Genomic DNA, 16,262 nt, shown 5'->3' with positions numbered 1-16,262 from the left:
ATTTTCCCTTCTTCTTGGTATCTTTGCCTCTTTGTATGCTGTTATCCCACTACCTACATTATTGTTATCGAATCAGAATCCCACTGAAGACCACGTGTATGTGCACCTGAGGATGTACATGTGTATCAAGAATATATTTCCAGTAAGTTACAGCCCTAGTTTCAAAACTCTAAGCTGTGAAGCCCTTTGCAGGAAATAGGAGCCCCCTGCAGTGGACTCGGTCTGTGGGCCCCTGGGAACTGCAGAGCTGCCCATTGTGGGTCTGTGGGGCAAGGATTTGCACAGGGTGCTTTCCAACCTAGCAGCAGCCCCCAGGCTCACAGGTCAGATGAGCATCTGGGACTGCCTTTGTGTTGGCAAACAGCTCTCTATGCAGAGAGGTCTTGGCAGAGGTAGAGGTGGTGAGGGCAGTGCTGGGAGCCCAGCCCCTCTCTGAGCCCCTGCCCAGCTGACTCATCTGTTGAAGTCTCCACCGCTCTTGTGGCTCCAGGTAGAGTTAGAGAGGGCCCAGCAGGAACTGGCCATTCTGAGAGCACTCTTTCCAACCACTAGTAAGGACATGCATAAGCTGGGGATTCGCTCTTTGTGTGGCCTCAAGAGGGTAGCTGATTGGCACAGTTTAAATGAAGACTTTGTATAGGAAGTGTTGCCCCTGGAGGTGTTTACCTTAGCAGAGGAGATTTAAGGGGCTTTGCACAGGCCCTGGAAGCACACAGGCGGTAGAGATGAGGACACCAGTCCCACAACCTGAAACTCTCCTGTCTGGACAGCAAGTGGCACCTTCTCTGTACCAGCCTTCTCTCCATGACCATCTCGCTGGACCCTAGCAATCGTCCCCCGCTACCAAACACATTATTGCCTGAAAATTTAAAAAAAAACTATGCAGTGTGCTCAAGTGTTTTTCTTTTTATATCATTTCAAACAAGTTAACCTGGTGGCTTTTGCTTTTCGGTAGCACTCTTCTTCTAAAATCTTCATTCAGTTGGCCTGTGTGTGCCGCATATATCCATGTATTACTACCATGCATGCTACTCAAGTGCCAAAACACACTTTTAAGACTGAGACTTGATGCATTTTTAGGAAACAAAAATCTTTATTAAAAAAAATAACTTACAAATGGAGAGAACTCTCTGAAATGCGACTGTTCGTTGTGTGCACAGATTTGCAGTCCAGAACAGTTTTTTGTTTTTTTAAAATGTAACTTTACAATACTATTAACGTCACAAACTGCATTACAGAGCAGTTTTCGTTCCATATCCCGTGCCGGTACGAAACACCACACAGATATAAAATTATGGTAAATAAAACATTTCAGCCAAGACTGGCATATATTTATATATTTATATATATTTATATATATATATATAATTTCAGAACAGCTAACAATTAGTGTCATCCTTAGTCAAAACTGAAGTCAAGCTAACCTTAAAACTACAACACTCTGAATATATGTCAGCACTATGCCTCCCAAACAATATTTAAAATATATTTAACTTTCAAATACATTTATAAGGTACACCAATAGTGAGAAAATAAAGTCTTAAAATTTAAATACAAATCACCATATAAAAAATTCAGAAAACACAGAAAATCCTATCTTACAGAAGTCCAGGCAAGCCCGTCCTCAGCTGGCTCTGATGCACAGCACTGCTGTACGACACACCTCTGCCTGTTGCAAAACTGTCAGCACGTACAGCCAAACGACAGCCGCGTCGTCAAGAGAAAGAGAGAATGGATGCGGGGGGCACGTGCTCCCCTCTTCACGTTACTCAAGCATCAAGACCCGAAGCTACTTTGCTTTGCTCTAGAAAACCACAGGGCCCATCACCCTGTTCAAAAACAAGCAACCCCGTCCCAGAGCCTCTCCAGGGCAGATCATTTGGTGCTCTGCTCCAAGGCAGAGTACTCCGTTTCCGAGACTCTGGAGGCATCGATGAGCTTGGTGAGCCCGGTTTTGGCTGAGTATTTGAAGATGAAGGCCTTCATCAGCTCGTACCTGTAGTTGCGATTGATGAAGCTGTAGAGGACAGGGTTAACGCAGCAGTGCACCAGCGACAGGCACTGTGTGACGTGCAGGGCTGTGAAGAGGGCGTGCTCCAGCCGGCAGGTGAAAGGGATGTAGTGCAGGATCGAGAAGATGTCCAGCAGCACCGCCACGTGGTAGGGCAGCCAGCAGACGAGGAAGACCACCACGTAGGAGAAGATGATCTTCCGGCTGCTGTGCTTCTCCTGGTCACCTGACGCCGAGATGGCTCTGGCCAGCAGGAAGTAGAAGACAGCGATGACGGAAAAGGGAACGGCGAAGCCCAAGACCACAGAGACCAGCTCCATGCCGATCAGCCACTCCTTGATGCTGTGCTCAGGGTAGAAGGACCGGCAGTAGGTTTCATTGTTGGACGCAGACGTGACGGTCTTCAGGTAGTAGGTGTCTGGCAGAGACACGCAGAAGGCCAGCAGCCACACCAGGACGCAGACGACACGGCGTACCATCTTCTTCCTGCTGCTGGAGGTGTTGGTGAAGTAGGTGATGGAGAGGTAGCGGTCCACGCTCATGCACGTGAGGAAGAAGATGCTGCCGAAGAGGTTGATGGAGAAGATGAGGTGTGTGACCTTGCACGTGAGCTCCCCCATGGGCCACTGGTTGTGCTGCACGAGGCTGACCACCCAGACTGGGATGGTAAGGACAACCCACAGGTCGGCGATGGCCAGGTTCAGGATGTAGCAGTGCGTGTCGTAGCCTGTGGTCTTGGCCTGGATGTTCACCCAGACCACCACGGAGTTGGCAATCATGCCGATGACGAAGATGAAAATGTAAATGAAGGCGAGTGTGTAGAGCAGGACACTTTTGTTGGGCATGTTGGGGCACATCACCGTGTCCACCACGATGCAGTCGCTGCTGTTGCATGGCCAGCTGATGTCCGAGAAGTTCCCTGGCTCCGAGTAGTCGAAGACATGCAGATCCATCGTGCTGAGGGCGGGCAATCCAATGACCTACGAGAAAACCAAGCAAACAAAAAAGATGGAAGAGAAAAGTCACTTCATTAGGAAAAACTCCAGTTTCAGGCAAAATGCTTTTCCAAGGCCCTGATAGGCTCAGCGGTTTGGGTTTAGCTCTGTAATGTCTTTGCAACGAAGGGAGAAAAAAAAATCCATAATAAAACTCTCCAAAACAAAATAAAACATACTCGGAATCTAAATCCACGGGGTTCTCCAAGACAGAAACTGTGTTTGCTTTCTCCATCTTTTCATGGCTATGTTCTCAAGACACCGCCAGTCTGGCTGTGCCCAGGGTGTGAAATCAACACAGTACAGGGGCCAAAGAAACGTCAGGCAGCTGAGCCCCAGCCACCGCGATGCTGATGGCCTGCTCGCTCTCAGCAGGGGACGGTGGAGCCATTTTATCTACGTCCCCAAAGAATGGCAGGGTTGTCTGCTCCTGGCACCGCTGTATTACAAGTGTCCTGCTTTGGTGTCTTAATGAAAGCATTTCAAATCCTCCTCCAAATTTGCATTTAAAATGTGACTCAGCACTCTTTACTTTTCTGCTAACTTCACATGTAAACCTGCGTCTCAGGCAGCCCCAGTGTGCAGTCATAAAGCCTCCGGAAACACAGTGAGCCTACGCAAGGTGGCCCACAGCTTAACTGCGCCCCGAACCTGAAGACTCTGGGTTGACAGTGTGGTTTTCAATGAAAGGCAACCAACCAGCTGTCTCTAGCTCTGGGTCAGCACCTGTTTTTCCATTCCTTTATTTGTTCAACTGCTTCAAGAGCAAAGTGTGCCAAGACTCAAAGCACAAAAACCACCAACTGTTGCATTTCAGGAGGGCTGACAATTTTCCCAACTGTTTTCCCTGCTGACCTGAGGTGGGACCAACACTCCGTCACCATTTCACTGCCAGCCAGAATTCAGCCACAGGGTACCATTGTTATCTGGCAGTGATTTCTCCAGACAGACTGACAGCGGCTGTCTTCTACTGCCAGTCCGCCCATGGGAAGGCCCTGAAATCCCTCCAGGCCATGGTCCTGGGTCAGCAATTGGCCCTGCCTGAACCCCACTGTAAAATGAAAACCTCAGCCCAAGGATGCAGTTGACAGTGACGTAGTCGGGTGGATGCCCTTCCCCCTCACTTGTCCCAGGTGATGACTGGCCTAGGGTCAAGTCATTATTTACCAAGTTCATTTAAAGTGGATTCCAGGTTACATTTGAGAATTCCCTGGGGGATCAAGGATAACGGTCAGGGATCAATGTCCAGGTAGCTCGCTAGCAGTATGCAAAGCCACAGCTGGGAAGCTGCCCATGTCGAGATCAGACATTTCTGGGTTGGAATTCTGGCTGCTCTATTCATTAGCATTTACCTTAAGAGTTAATCTGTCTGCATCTGCCTCCCCAGGACAGCAGCACCTATCTCACAGATACCCTAAGAAGAAAAGGCCTAATTCAGAGCTTGGCCCTAGCCGATGCTCAGTAAAACGATGCTCAGTAAAACGTCTCCCGCTTCTCCCTCCCTGGCCAAGAAGAAAGAACCCTGGGGATTCTCCCACCTAAGGGGAGCGGTTTTTCCCTTTAGCAAAAAGCAGAACCTGATTTAATTCTACTCCCCTTGAAAACTGGCTTTTCTGGCTAAGTAATAAATATCCCCGGTGGAGGGAGACTCACAGGCTCACACAGAGACTGGGTTGTTTGATGGGTTTCTCCTTTGGGACAATATGAACAGAATCCCTGAAAAGTGAGAAATTGCGCGGCCTCGGCTCCACAGCCCCATCATTCACAGCAGAGGACCTCGCTTGAACCCCACTTAGCGGAGACTGTTGCAGGCTTCTGGGCACTTCCCTCTGCAGGATGTAAATCACCGTGGGGTCCCCTCCTGGTGACCTAACCTGACTCGGTGTCCTCCACGGCCGACAGAAAGCGCTGGGCCTCCCATGACAGCCGCATCCCCTCCCCACTCTGAAAGCCCTTCATGGAGGGAACCATGCTGGTCCTGCAGCGGGAGGCCTGGTTGTCCTCAGAGTGACCCACTAGGAGGAATCAAGCCCTGTGACCACTGACTTATGACAAGTCCTGATGCCCAAGCATGGGAGGGTGCCCGTGGAGGTGAGCAAGGTCAAGGTCAGGACAGAAACTCAAAGTAGGAGGCTCGGCACACCTGTCCTAAGACGCAGCTCTAGAACTCCAAAAGGACGTAGGCCCAGCAGGGAGCTGAGGAAACCCTGGCCTGCCAGACTGCCCCCAGGGCGGACAGCCAGCCCCAGGCTGTGCCTTGAAGCTACTATCTCCACCTTCCCTTGGCCACCACCCAGAGCTGACGTTCCACTCTCCACCCTGTGATTCCAGGAGACAAGGATGTCACCTTTGGTCTCCCACATGGCTCTACTGCAGCCACCTTTTCCTTTGTCCCATTTGCATCATGGCTTGGTTTCCAAAACACTTTCACCTGTGATCTCATCTGACCCCAGAGTCCCGGGGAGCAGAAGAGCTTGAATGGAGGACGGCCCCACAGCTGGGCAGCAGCAGGGACAGCAGCTGGGTCCAAAGGGCAGCTCGGCTGGTGCCTGGCTTGGGCTCCCTGCTCTGTCCCCACTGGCACAGCCACTCAGCAGAAGCTGCCATAAATCCTGGGGTTTGGGCCATTCACAGGGGCTAGAAAGAAATGACCCTCAGTCTTTGTTCGCCAGAACTTGGATCCCGAATCCGCCCCACCTCTCTCCCCCACCATGGTGACAGTCCTCTGGCTCAGGTCTTACTCGGCCTCCAGTGTAGAAACATGTCAGGTGCCGGCTGGCCAGGTGCCTGGCCACTGCTCGGCATGGACGGCCCCTGCGGGAGGCCAGGTCACTCAGTGAGAAGACGCCTGGTTCCCACACCTCCAGTGTGTCCTTCCTTCCAGTTCCTCCATTCTTAGCACAAAACAGACACTCACCCGCTTTGAGCTACCAGCAGCCTTCAGTATTCTTAGAGCTCAGAGTGGGACTGAGAGGTGGAAAAGGGCTCAGAGACCCCCATCCAGTCCTTGGCTTTCTACCTCTGCCTCTTTGGGCAAAGAAAATTTGATTTAGGGGCCACTGGTCCTCTGAGTCAAAAATAGTATTTCTGAGATAGGCCCTTCCCCGCTCAGCTGTCCTCCCCTTTCCTTGCTTCTCCCCTCCTGGGTGGCACAGCGGGAAACTTCCAAAGAGGGTGTGGCTGTTGCTGCCCAAGGGCTGAATGAGAGAGCAGAGGCTGGATCTCCTCACTGCCCCACCGATCACCGGCCACCCATCATCAGTCACCGATCCCCGATCACCAATCCTCAATCACTAACCAGCCCAAGGAACAGCAGCCCACACTGGGACTGGCCAGGAAACGAAGTCAGAGCCCCATACCCTGATCACCTGCTTTCCTCTAGGGGCCTGGACCAGCCTCTTCCTTCCCATCACCAAAGGCTCCAGTGGTCAGATAAAGGAAGGAAAGTATAGCAAAAAGGGAGATTAAGCAGACAGTGCAGTCATCAAGTCCTCTGCAAATTTAAATGGGAGCTAAAGAAAACAAACAACAACAACAACAAAAAAAGTGTCATACAATAGCTCAGCCTTTCGTCATTTCGGTATTTTTCATGCATTAGGTTTCAGAAACAAGGGCTGTCTCCAGAAAACAGATTATTATTTGACAAAGACAATCAATCCCCTTATTCAAAATAGGGAACTGCCACGTAACATGGAATGTGGCCTGCGACAAAGGCTCTGGCCGCCCCAGCCTGCGTGCAGGACGTTTAGGGTGGGCAGGGCCCACTTGCATTGAATACCATTCACTGATGGTGTGCGTCCGCCATTGGAGCAAAGAATCTTCCTAAATTACCTGCTTAGACCTTAACAAGTGACACTCTCAGAATCCCTGATAGGAACAAAGGCTTCATAGGGCAAACTATGAAATGTGTACCCAGGGCCCCTGGTTCCCAAAGGCCTGGTGACAAAGCTCCCTGCAAAATCTGAAAGTGGAGAGAGGGAGGGAGGCCTCTAATGAACCCCCAGAGAGCCCTACACAGAAATCACAGGTCCCCTCAAGCAAAAGCAGGGGATTACCTCATCCCATACAGAAAGAGCTGATTGCATTCCGCACAGATCTGGATGGGCCAGCCCTTGGGTCCTTGTATACATTCTTAATGCCTCTCAGCCTGTGCCGGGTCTGTTGACGCTGGGAAGCTGGGACAGCCGATAGCCACAGGGTCTGAAGGAGACATTCCACTTAGACCAGTCACCCTCTGCTGGAATCAACCAGCAATTCCATTCCCGCTTGAGGCCAGGGTCTAAGAACCATTTCTGGGTGTGAATCAAACCTGCCCACTGACTGGGTTTCTATGGCCTCCGTGCCCACACCGGGGCAGGCAGGGGAATGAGACCCACTTCTGACACTCAGGTTCTAAGGTTTCTGCATAAAAGATTCCAGGGGGAAGGAAGGGGAGGGAGTGCAGAACAAAAGACGTTTCTTTCCAGTTCTGTGATGATACAAATTCACACATTTCTCTCCTCAAAATATTCATGTGTCTCCAAATGTACACAAGATGTTTTTTAAAGCAGTATTTATTTACGAGCAAACACTGGAGACAACATAAATGTCTTTCAACAGAGGCATGACTCAGTAAAGCCTGGGTCTCCGCCATCTGGAATATAATACAGCTGTGAGAGGGAGGCCTCCCTTCATCCACAGGGAGAGTTACGGCATGCTGTTCAGTGAAAGACAATGCGCAGACGCACACACACACACAGCACAATCCCAGCTATGCAGAAAGACACACAAAAATTACACTTATGTATTTTTATATGTAAATACATGTGCACAAAGGCATAGAAAAAGACCTGCAGTAAGTATGAAACTTGGGGCCGGGAGGGTAGGAGGAGGGAACAAAAGGAGACGTGTAGTTTTTACTCTTTAAACTCCTGTGTTATTTGAAATTTGACATCAAGAATTATGTAAATTTTCTTAAAGGGAGGAATGGTCCGCAAACAATCGAGGTTCATGTTCCATTTTCCTGGACCACAGCAACCCAAGGGAGAACGAAAAGCAGTGAACGTCAGCTTTCATTCCCTTTTTCCCAGCGCCTGCTCTGTTTTATCTCATTCATTCCTTCGTACAGGGGTCACCTTTTTAGCGGCCCTGTCGCACGTTGCAGTGACAGGGAGAGAACTTCCCTGTAGCCGGCAGTGGCGAGCACCTGTCCAGCCCTGCATCCCTTCCAGCCTATGGCCGGCAAAGGGACTCCTCTGTCACTCACAGCCCAGATGGGGCTCCTCTTGTCAACTGCAGGACTTTTCCCGGAGATTCACCTCTCGTTTCTGGGATTTTTTATTCATCAACCAAGTATCCTTGACAACGACCGTGCTGCGGCAAGCAGCCTGGGGTATTCAGCTGCATCCAAATGGTCTCCCTGGGCTCACTCTGCAAGCTGAGGGTGAAGCCAGAATTAGAAGCACTCAGGTTTAAAGCCTCCATGGGTGGTGGCTAAGTATGCAATCAGCATGTCCTCACGCTGGTTAGTTCCTTCCAGAGAATGCCACATGTTCAGGCACCCAGCCAGTGTTCCCCCAAACTCCCTTCCATATGTTTGCAGTCTCCAATCACAAACTCTTCCCCACTGATGCCCTCTGCCCTTCTGATTCTCCCACGTTCTCCTGGCCGCACACCGCACATCTCTATTCTGGAATGTCTTTTGTACCATGACGTTGTTCACGTTTCTTGCCCCTCCACCTCATTCCTACCAAGCCCCGAAGCCCCCACCAAGTCTTCTGTAACTTTATGTAGCTACAGCGCTACAGCTATACAGCTACAGCTGTACACAGTAGGTGCTCAATGAGCCAGCAGTTAATCATGGTCCACCGAGACCCGCGACCGTGGCCAGCAGCGGAGACGGGCGTCCAGGAGAGACTTTTCTGAAATCGTCACCGAGCTGGTGTTGGCGGACTGAGCCTCTTGTTCGAGGAGGCACTGCTCTGGGGCACGTGAGGACAACAGATCAGAAACGTCTCCCCACAATCCCCGAGACCCCCCCCCCCCGGCTAACTGGGAAGGCGCGCAGGCCCATCATGCCCCTTCAGCAGGAAGATGAGGGTTTCTACTCTGGTGGCTTATGGGGCCTTCAAGGAGGTAGCGGTGATCAAGGATGTTCCAGGAAGGCACAGCCACGGGTAGAGTCACCCAGCCTGGCTGAGGCAAGGACTCTCCACAGAGAGCAGATGGAGGTAAGGGTTGGGCCTTAAAGGGTGGGCAAGGAATGTGGCCTGGGCTTATCCACGCAGGAACCAGGAAGGTCTAGAGCAAGGCCATGGCTTTGGGGCAGAGGAAGCTTTGAGAATGGAGGTAATACGAACCCCACAGGCGGCTTTGCAGTGGGGTGCTCTGGTAGCTGGGTGCAGACCAGGCTGCTACACACACGTCACTCCTCTACAGTGGCACAGATAAGATAACCCAGGCCAGGCCTGGGGCCCCAGGACCAGCTCCCAAACGAGGGGCCCTCTGGCCCTCTGGGCCCTGCAGGACCTCTGCCTCCTTCACTGGCTTTCTGCAGTGTGAGACCTGTGTCCTACAAAGGAATTTCATGAAGAAACTCGGTATTGCCCCAGACAAGAGCTGGGACAGTGGCCCTCACTGTTTGCACACCTGGCAACTGAGGCCAGGCCAGGTGAAGAGACTGGGTTATGGCAGGCTTGTGGCTAAGAACAGAGTTCTCTTCCCCGTTCCAACATCTCCAGGGACTCTCCAGCGGGAGTCATGCTACAAAAGCAAACGCTCTGGTCTCTTGGAGCAGGTGACACCTCTTCCGCCAGGCTAGCCCCGGCTTACGCTGAGCCTGGAAGTTAGATCAGGAGAATCCACACTACCTCCGAAGAACCATCAGGCAACTGCGCATCACTGAGTGGGGGAGGTGTGTGTGCATGTGTGTGTCTCTGTGTGTTTTTAACCAATGCTACATCACATCTATGGGGAAACCAACCAAGTAACCTAGGGGAGAAACCCACGAAGCTTCGGCCCAGGCGGACTCTCTGTGACTATCCGCTAGGGCTGATAGCAGAATGGAGAGCTGTCTGTCACCTCTGCTGCCAGCAATGGGAAACAGTCTCAACTGCACATTCACTAGTGACCGTGAGTGATCTTATTTTATGCAAGTACGTACCTGCTTTGAATTGCTTGAGAACTCAAAAAACAGTAACTACAGAAAACTCTATACCCTGATTCAGATACAATCCACCTCTTCTCAGGGTCCTTAGACATACTTCACATGAACACGTGGGGCATCCTCGTCCACTTTAAGGATTTGGTGGATCAAATAAATCCCACATCCAGAAACCTGATCTGGTCTATTGTGCTCAGCTGCCCGACAGGGAAGCAAAGCTATACCCACAAGAGCAGGTCCAGAGATTCCCACGTCACAAATGCTGCCGTCTGGGCTGGCCCACTGTAATCAGAGCCCTGATTCCCACCCAGCTTAGGACAAGGACGAGGCAGTGGGAGGTCAGCCAGGCTAGGAGAGCCTCCTCACCCCCCGCCCTCAGCCAGACACAATGGGTTTCCCAGGAGGATGCTGTGCAAACTTAGGCTCTGCATATACAACTGAGGGAGGATGCCCACATATCTGTTATAGCAGGAAGAGCAAATTACGCTTACTATCTGGCTGACCCAGCCTTCAAAACGCAAAGTCCCCCACGCTGCCCTGGGCTCGTTATCTGTCCCTTTGCCGACAGCGGTTCAAGGCCACCTGAGATAGTCTCAGCCCCCCTCCGCCTTTTCAGTGCCTGGAACAAAACGCAGTCTGCTTCCAAAACTACCTGTGGCTCTTTAAAATTGTCACCATAAAATGGTGCAATTCCCTGATCACTTTAATATCGAAGCAATAATGCCTTTTTTTCCCACTTCCAAATTAGTAGATAAAAGCATCAAATATTCCCTGCAGGAAACCATCAAGTATTCAAAATCAAGAACAGCCCCTGCACCCCTCCTTGTCCTGATCTGTCTATTTCTGGCTTGCTCGCTTTTATTTCAACAGAAAATATGTGTCCTGGAGCTTTGTCTTTTCTTTCCTGGACTTTAATAACACTTGACATGACACAATCTTTAGTTTCTTTCTAAATTATACCTACACACATGCAATCCAATTGAAGGCATTTTAATACTGTTCTTGCTTCTAAGAGTAAAACTAAGTTCTTCGGTTGCTTGGTTTAAAGGTACAAATGCCTTCTGGCCCCAAATTCCCCTCATGTTGTACAAAATCACTGAGAAAAATCTAAAGTTTTGCAATCTTTGACGTCTTTTTCTTTCCCCTCGGTTACTCTTAAGGTTTATAGAGTGACTGCCCTTCAGCCTCAGGTTTGAGTAACTTCAACCAATTTCCCTCACATCGACTTGAAAACAGGAGCTCTCTCCTCAAATGATCCACACAAAAAGCCACTGTTCCTGATTAAGTAGGGTTTTTTGTTTTGGGGTTTTTTTGTGTGTTTTGTGTTTTTTTTTTTTTTTTTTTTTTTTCATTCAGAAAGCCTATACTTGGCCTGTTCTGGGCCTGATTAAAAATCATAATACCTTCTCAACGCTTCAACGACTTGCTGTTCATACGGAGGAAACACCCCCCCAAAGTCGTGTGTGTGCTGCACAGGCATGCTGCCTTGGCAATACTTTATGGAACTTTTTTAAAACGGCGACTGCAACGTCTGCCCCTTAAAAGAAAAAGGCTGATAGGCAGCAAACTACAGCCATTTCTCCATTTTCCTTTGCTTTCCCATCCCCCATCCTGGGCAGCTTCCCCCTCCCCCCAATCTCCTGGAGGTTGTGGCATTAAGCTCTGCAGTTGTATGCACATTCAAGTGTTTATGGCAGAGACTGGGGAAAAAAGAGCAAATTGTTTCCAAGCTAGAGCTCCCATGTGCAACTTTGCTTTAGAAAAAGGCTTTCCATCTGGGGAAAGCTCATATTCTGATGAAAGAAGGACGAGCAGTTTATTCATTTGAAATCTATGGAAAGTTAAAGCACAGAAACCAGCAGCCTCCACTTTCTTTGCTAGGAGTGCCTAGCTGATGTCTACATTTTTCCTGGAATAAATAAAGGGACACTAAAGGCAGCATCTGCCTTTAAAAAAGGAAAGAACAAAGTGACCATGTTGAGACGTTGCAGACTGAAATTTCAGGGGATGTCACTGCACCAAATACGTTCAAAGGGCTGTAAACCAGTTAAGGAAGCTCTCTCCCACTTTTGAAAAACTAAGTAATCCTGTTGTGAGCAAAAGGAAAGAAAGAAAGACAGAAAGAGGAAGAGAGAAAGAGAGACAGCCAGTCTGACTTTTACAACTTCTCATTCTCCCTGGAAGTTACAAGTCTTGGCTAACCACCCATTCCTGACCTCACTCCAAAGTTCCCTCAGCCACTCCTTGAATCTTTGCACATGCCAACAAAATTGAACAAAATCCACATTTTACCTGAAGAGTATATTTAAATTGCAAAATAGTAGACTTGTGTGTGTGCTTCCCTCCCGCCCCCCCCCCCAACAATTGAAGTTGGACTTAACACCTTCTAAGAGAACAGTACTCAGATTAGCAAGCGTGCCATCAAGAGAAGAGAAGACCGGGCTGTATTTAACATTCACGTTTATAGCTTCCGGACTTACAGACTCTGGTAAATCCCCCAAAGTACTGAATTCAAATACATCTTGGACTCACAAAGATTCTCAGCAGTTTTCTGCTCCATTAAGGATGCCTCTTCATAAAGTGTTCATCGTTCTGGAATTACGTATTTACTGCCAATTTTATCTGTTTCCAAACTGATATACTAGAAGCAAAACAGGTAAACAGGGGGTGCCAAGCTAATCCCCATGCCAAATTGGTCAGGCAGAATGGATAGTCTGTGTTCTTGCAAAGTTCCCCTGCTTACTGGAGCTTAAATAGCCACACAGCAAATAAATACCAGATTCATAAATACACAAGGAAATTTCCTTCTGCAAGTGAGTTAAGAAAATTGCCCTTTGCTTTCTGAAGCGAAAGGTGAAGCCCTCCGAATTAGCAAAAGCACTTTGCAATGCAGCTACGTACAGCCTGGGTTTTTAGAAACCAGACCCGCAGACTCAAAAGCACCCATCTCAGCGATTTGAAAGAAGTCCTTTGAAAAAGACTCCTTGGCTTAAGAGCAGAAGCCATGCCTTCTTTCCAAGCAGAGCTGCTGCCCCAGCACTGTTTCCTTACCTCTGGGCTGGCTCGGCTGGCTGAGCTCGCTCGCCTTCCTGGCTGTGCTGTGCGCTGGCTCCCTTAGTGCTGAGCAGTTTGCAACAACTGTGAGCTCTGCTGGCTGCAGACTTGCATTATATACACTGCAAAAAAGAGCCTCTCGCCTCTAGATGGCAGCTTTGTAACCCACATCTCTCTCTCCCCCGTGCCACCCCCATCCCACAGGCAGACACACACACACACAAACACACACACAGAACACACCCCTCTTGTAAACCTCACTAGTCTGTTGTTTCCTGCACAAGCGCACTCTTGGGAAACCCCAGCCTTTTTTCATTTGCAAAATCTGATGAAGCCACAAAGTCCGAACCCCATTGGGGAAAACGTCAGCCAAAGAAAAACTGTCAAGAAACTCTAGTCCTTGGCAAAATCATCAAATATTTATCTGGTCTCAGGTATATCTTGAATAATCCCATTAACACCAAGAGTTCCTGCGAATGCCTCTTCACTCTAGGGAGGACTTTGTTCCCAAGACAAATTACTCTGAACTTCTGAACTTCGGTGTTGATTTGCTAAGCCTGGGTTTTCTTTGCTAATTCCTCCAAAACAGAAGTAACAGTTTTGGTATGACCAATGAGTCGATACCACACCGTATATCCCCAAAGTGGGGAAAAAGAGTCTTTATAATAGATTATACTTGAATACTTTTATTTGTAAAGGACTTCAGGTACAAAATCCTTGAGACTCTAATCAAGATAGTATTCCACAGTGTCTGCCCAGTGCCAGACACGCATTAAGAAGATAATAAATGCCTTTCGATAATGTCTTTTTCTGAGATGAGTTTGGCAAACACTTTACTACAATTATTGAAATCTACATTCTTATTTGGAAGCGTATTCCTAAAGTTCCCCCCGTGGGAGGAATTCAACCTAAAAATGTGATCCAGGCGATACTCATCTCTAATGCCCCATTTACAAAAATCACCCATACGACAGGGACCCAAAGGCCACCCGCCAGCCCGTCCTCATGTGCAATGCTCTGGCTTTCGTATTGCTTTCTCATCTCCTGGAGTTCTTTAAGAGCGGCTCAAGTGGAGTGTGTGAAGGCACCAGCTGTATTCACGCCTTCTCCAGAGCTAAAACTTTGAGATTCTTTTTATACTTCTACTAAAAATAACAGCAGACGCTCGGTCCCAGCGCTGAATCTGGGGGACTGGGAGGTCAAAGTCTCACGTGGCTAGAAAGTCTCAGTGTGGAGAAAGCCCTTAACAAAAGAAATATTTTGTTTAGATAAAAGCTTCACATTTTTCTCCTGAACTGGCTGCCCAGCGGGAGGCGAGGCGCACACCTGCTCTCCGGGGGCCTCTGGAGGGGTCGCCCTGGGGCCGGCCTTTCCCAGCCCGAGCGCAGCGTCGCGCCACCGCCTCTGCAGAGCGGCGCAATCACTCTTCGTGTCACATCGGCCCCGAGCACATCTCCAGGCTCGCCAGAGATGCTGGAAAGGAAAACTGCGAGCGGCTACGACTACCCACACCCAAGATCTAGGCAAGACCTCGACCCTCCACAGCATACGTGTACTGACTTTTTCCGTCCTGTTTCCTTCTTGTGGGGGACCCTGTGTCTGAACCTGCTGGAAATGTACTGGGATTCCCTCTGGACAGAGGCTCGGTTTCCGCTTTCTGTGGCTGTGGCGGTGACTCCAGGGCCTGTCCTTCAGAGAACGCGCTCCGCATTGCAGAGCCGGCGCGCCCGGTGGAAACACAGAGTGGGTGTGAATCTGTTCTGAGCTAAGTATGCTGTCGCTGGAAGAAAGGCCACATGGACGGGGGACCCCTGACAGGATGCAGTTGCTAACGTTCTCCATTTTCCTTTGCTTTCCCACCCCCATCCTGGGCAGCTTCCCCCTCTCCCCAATCTCCTGGAGGTTGTGGCATTAAGCTCTGCAGTTGTATGCACATTCAAGTGTTTATGGCAGAGACTGGGGAAAAAAGAGCAAATTGTTTCCAAGCCAGAGGAAGGAAAACGCAACGCCGTTTTTTTTGAAAAGGAGAACCCACTTCGTGCGTCCGGGGCCCGCCCTCGCTCCGGGGCCAGAATCCACAAGGCCGCCTTGCAGCAGCCTGCGCCCTGCCCCGCCAGCGCCGGCCCCGCGCCTACCCACTGTCTGAACCCAGCTCCGCACCCACGCACGGCCCCGTGCTCTCCTACAGCCCCACGCCCTGCCCCGCCAGCCCCGGCCCCGCGCCCACCCAGGGCCCCCACCCAGCCCCGCACCCACGCACGGCCCCGCGCCCATACTTGTTCCGCACTCACGCACGGCCGGGCACCCGACCCAGGAGCCTGAGAGGATTCGGGCCCCGGGGTCACCGCCCTCGCCCTTTGACGTTCCCCACCCGTCCCCTAGTTCCGCCGGGCGGGGCTGCGGGAGGCTTCCAGACGGGGAGGGGCGGACCAAGTGCCGGCGAGGAATGGGGCGGGGTGGGTCGGGAACCCTGGGCAGGCTCGCACCCTGGGAGGAGGAGCTGGGTGCTTGGGGCCTGAACTTTGCTGTCTCCTTGGGCCTCCCACTCAGTCCCAGAAAACAGTCCTGGGGGAAAACGAGAGGGTAAGCAAGCAGGGCTTTTTAAGAAAACGAGATTCAATTGCCCTAGGACCTAAAAGGTCTCTTTCAAAGTTTTGAAGAGTGTCCCTGTTTTGGAAGTTTGTGTTTTCAGTGTAAGGGCAGAACTCCACCTCCGTCCTCTAGGGGTCCCGGCTGGGTCCGAGAATTAAATTGACACAAGATAGATGAATAGGAGGAAAGCACACGGCAAGTTTCACGCGGCATGGGAGCCCTCATAAAGAAATGCAGACCCGGCCTGGCGTGGTGGCTCACGCCTGTAATCCCAGCACTTTGGGAGGCCGAGGCGGGCGGATCGCGAGGTCAGGAGTTCGAGACCAGCCGGGTCAACATGGTGAAACCTCATCTCTACTAAAAATAAAAAAATTAGCGGGGCGCGGTAGCGCGCGCCTGTAATCCCACCTACTCGGGAGGCAGGTGAATCGCTTGAACCCGGGAGGTGGAGGTTGTAGTGAGTCGAGAT

The 16,262-nt window shown here is 50.4% G+C and overlaps 1 protein-coding gene across 3 annotated transcripts; it reads right to left on the bottom strand.

Annotated features, from left to right (window-relative positions):
• Positions 1-1,073: 1,073 nt before the first annotated feature.
• Positions 1,074-15,531, bottom strand: ACKR3 (atypical chemokine receptor 3). Of its 3 annotated transcripts, none has more exons than XM_005574719.4 (2): positions 15,478-15,531; positions 1,074-2,991 (listed from the first exon to the last, which is right to left on the bottom strand). In XM_005574719.4, exon 2 carries the CDS (start codon positions 2,962-2,964, stop codon positions 1,876-1,878), a length of 1,089 nt encoding a protein of 362 aa, XP_005574776.2. In that variant the 5' UTR covers positions 2,965-2,991; positions 15,478-15,531; the 3' UTR covers positions 1,074-1,875. The 3 variants fall into 3 exon arrangements, with proteins under 3 accessions (XP_005574776.2, XP_065382389.1, XP_005574775.2); XM_065526317.1 differs by lacking the exon at positions 15,478-15,531 and adding an exon at positions 12,680-13,289; XM_005574718.4 differs by lacking the exon at positions 15,478-15,531 and adding an exon at positions 13,199-13,289.
• Between the last annotated feature and the right edge of the window lie 731 nt (positions 15,532-16,262).

The sequence above is a fragment of the Macaca fascicularis genome, chromosome 12, assembly GCF_037993035.2.
Source record: "Macaca fascicularis isolate 582-1 chromosome 12, T2T-MFA8v1.1".
In the NCBI taxonomy this organism is placed as follows: domain Eukaryota; kingdom Metazoa; phylum Chordata; class Mammalia; order Primates; family Cercopithecidae; genus Macaca; species Macaca fascicularis.
The sequence above is the reverse complement of the archived record's forward strand: the minus strand, read 5'-3'. Positions and strand labels throughout refer to the sequence as shown.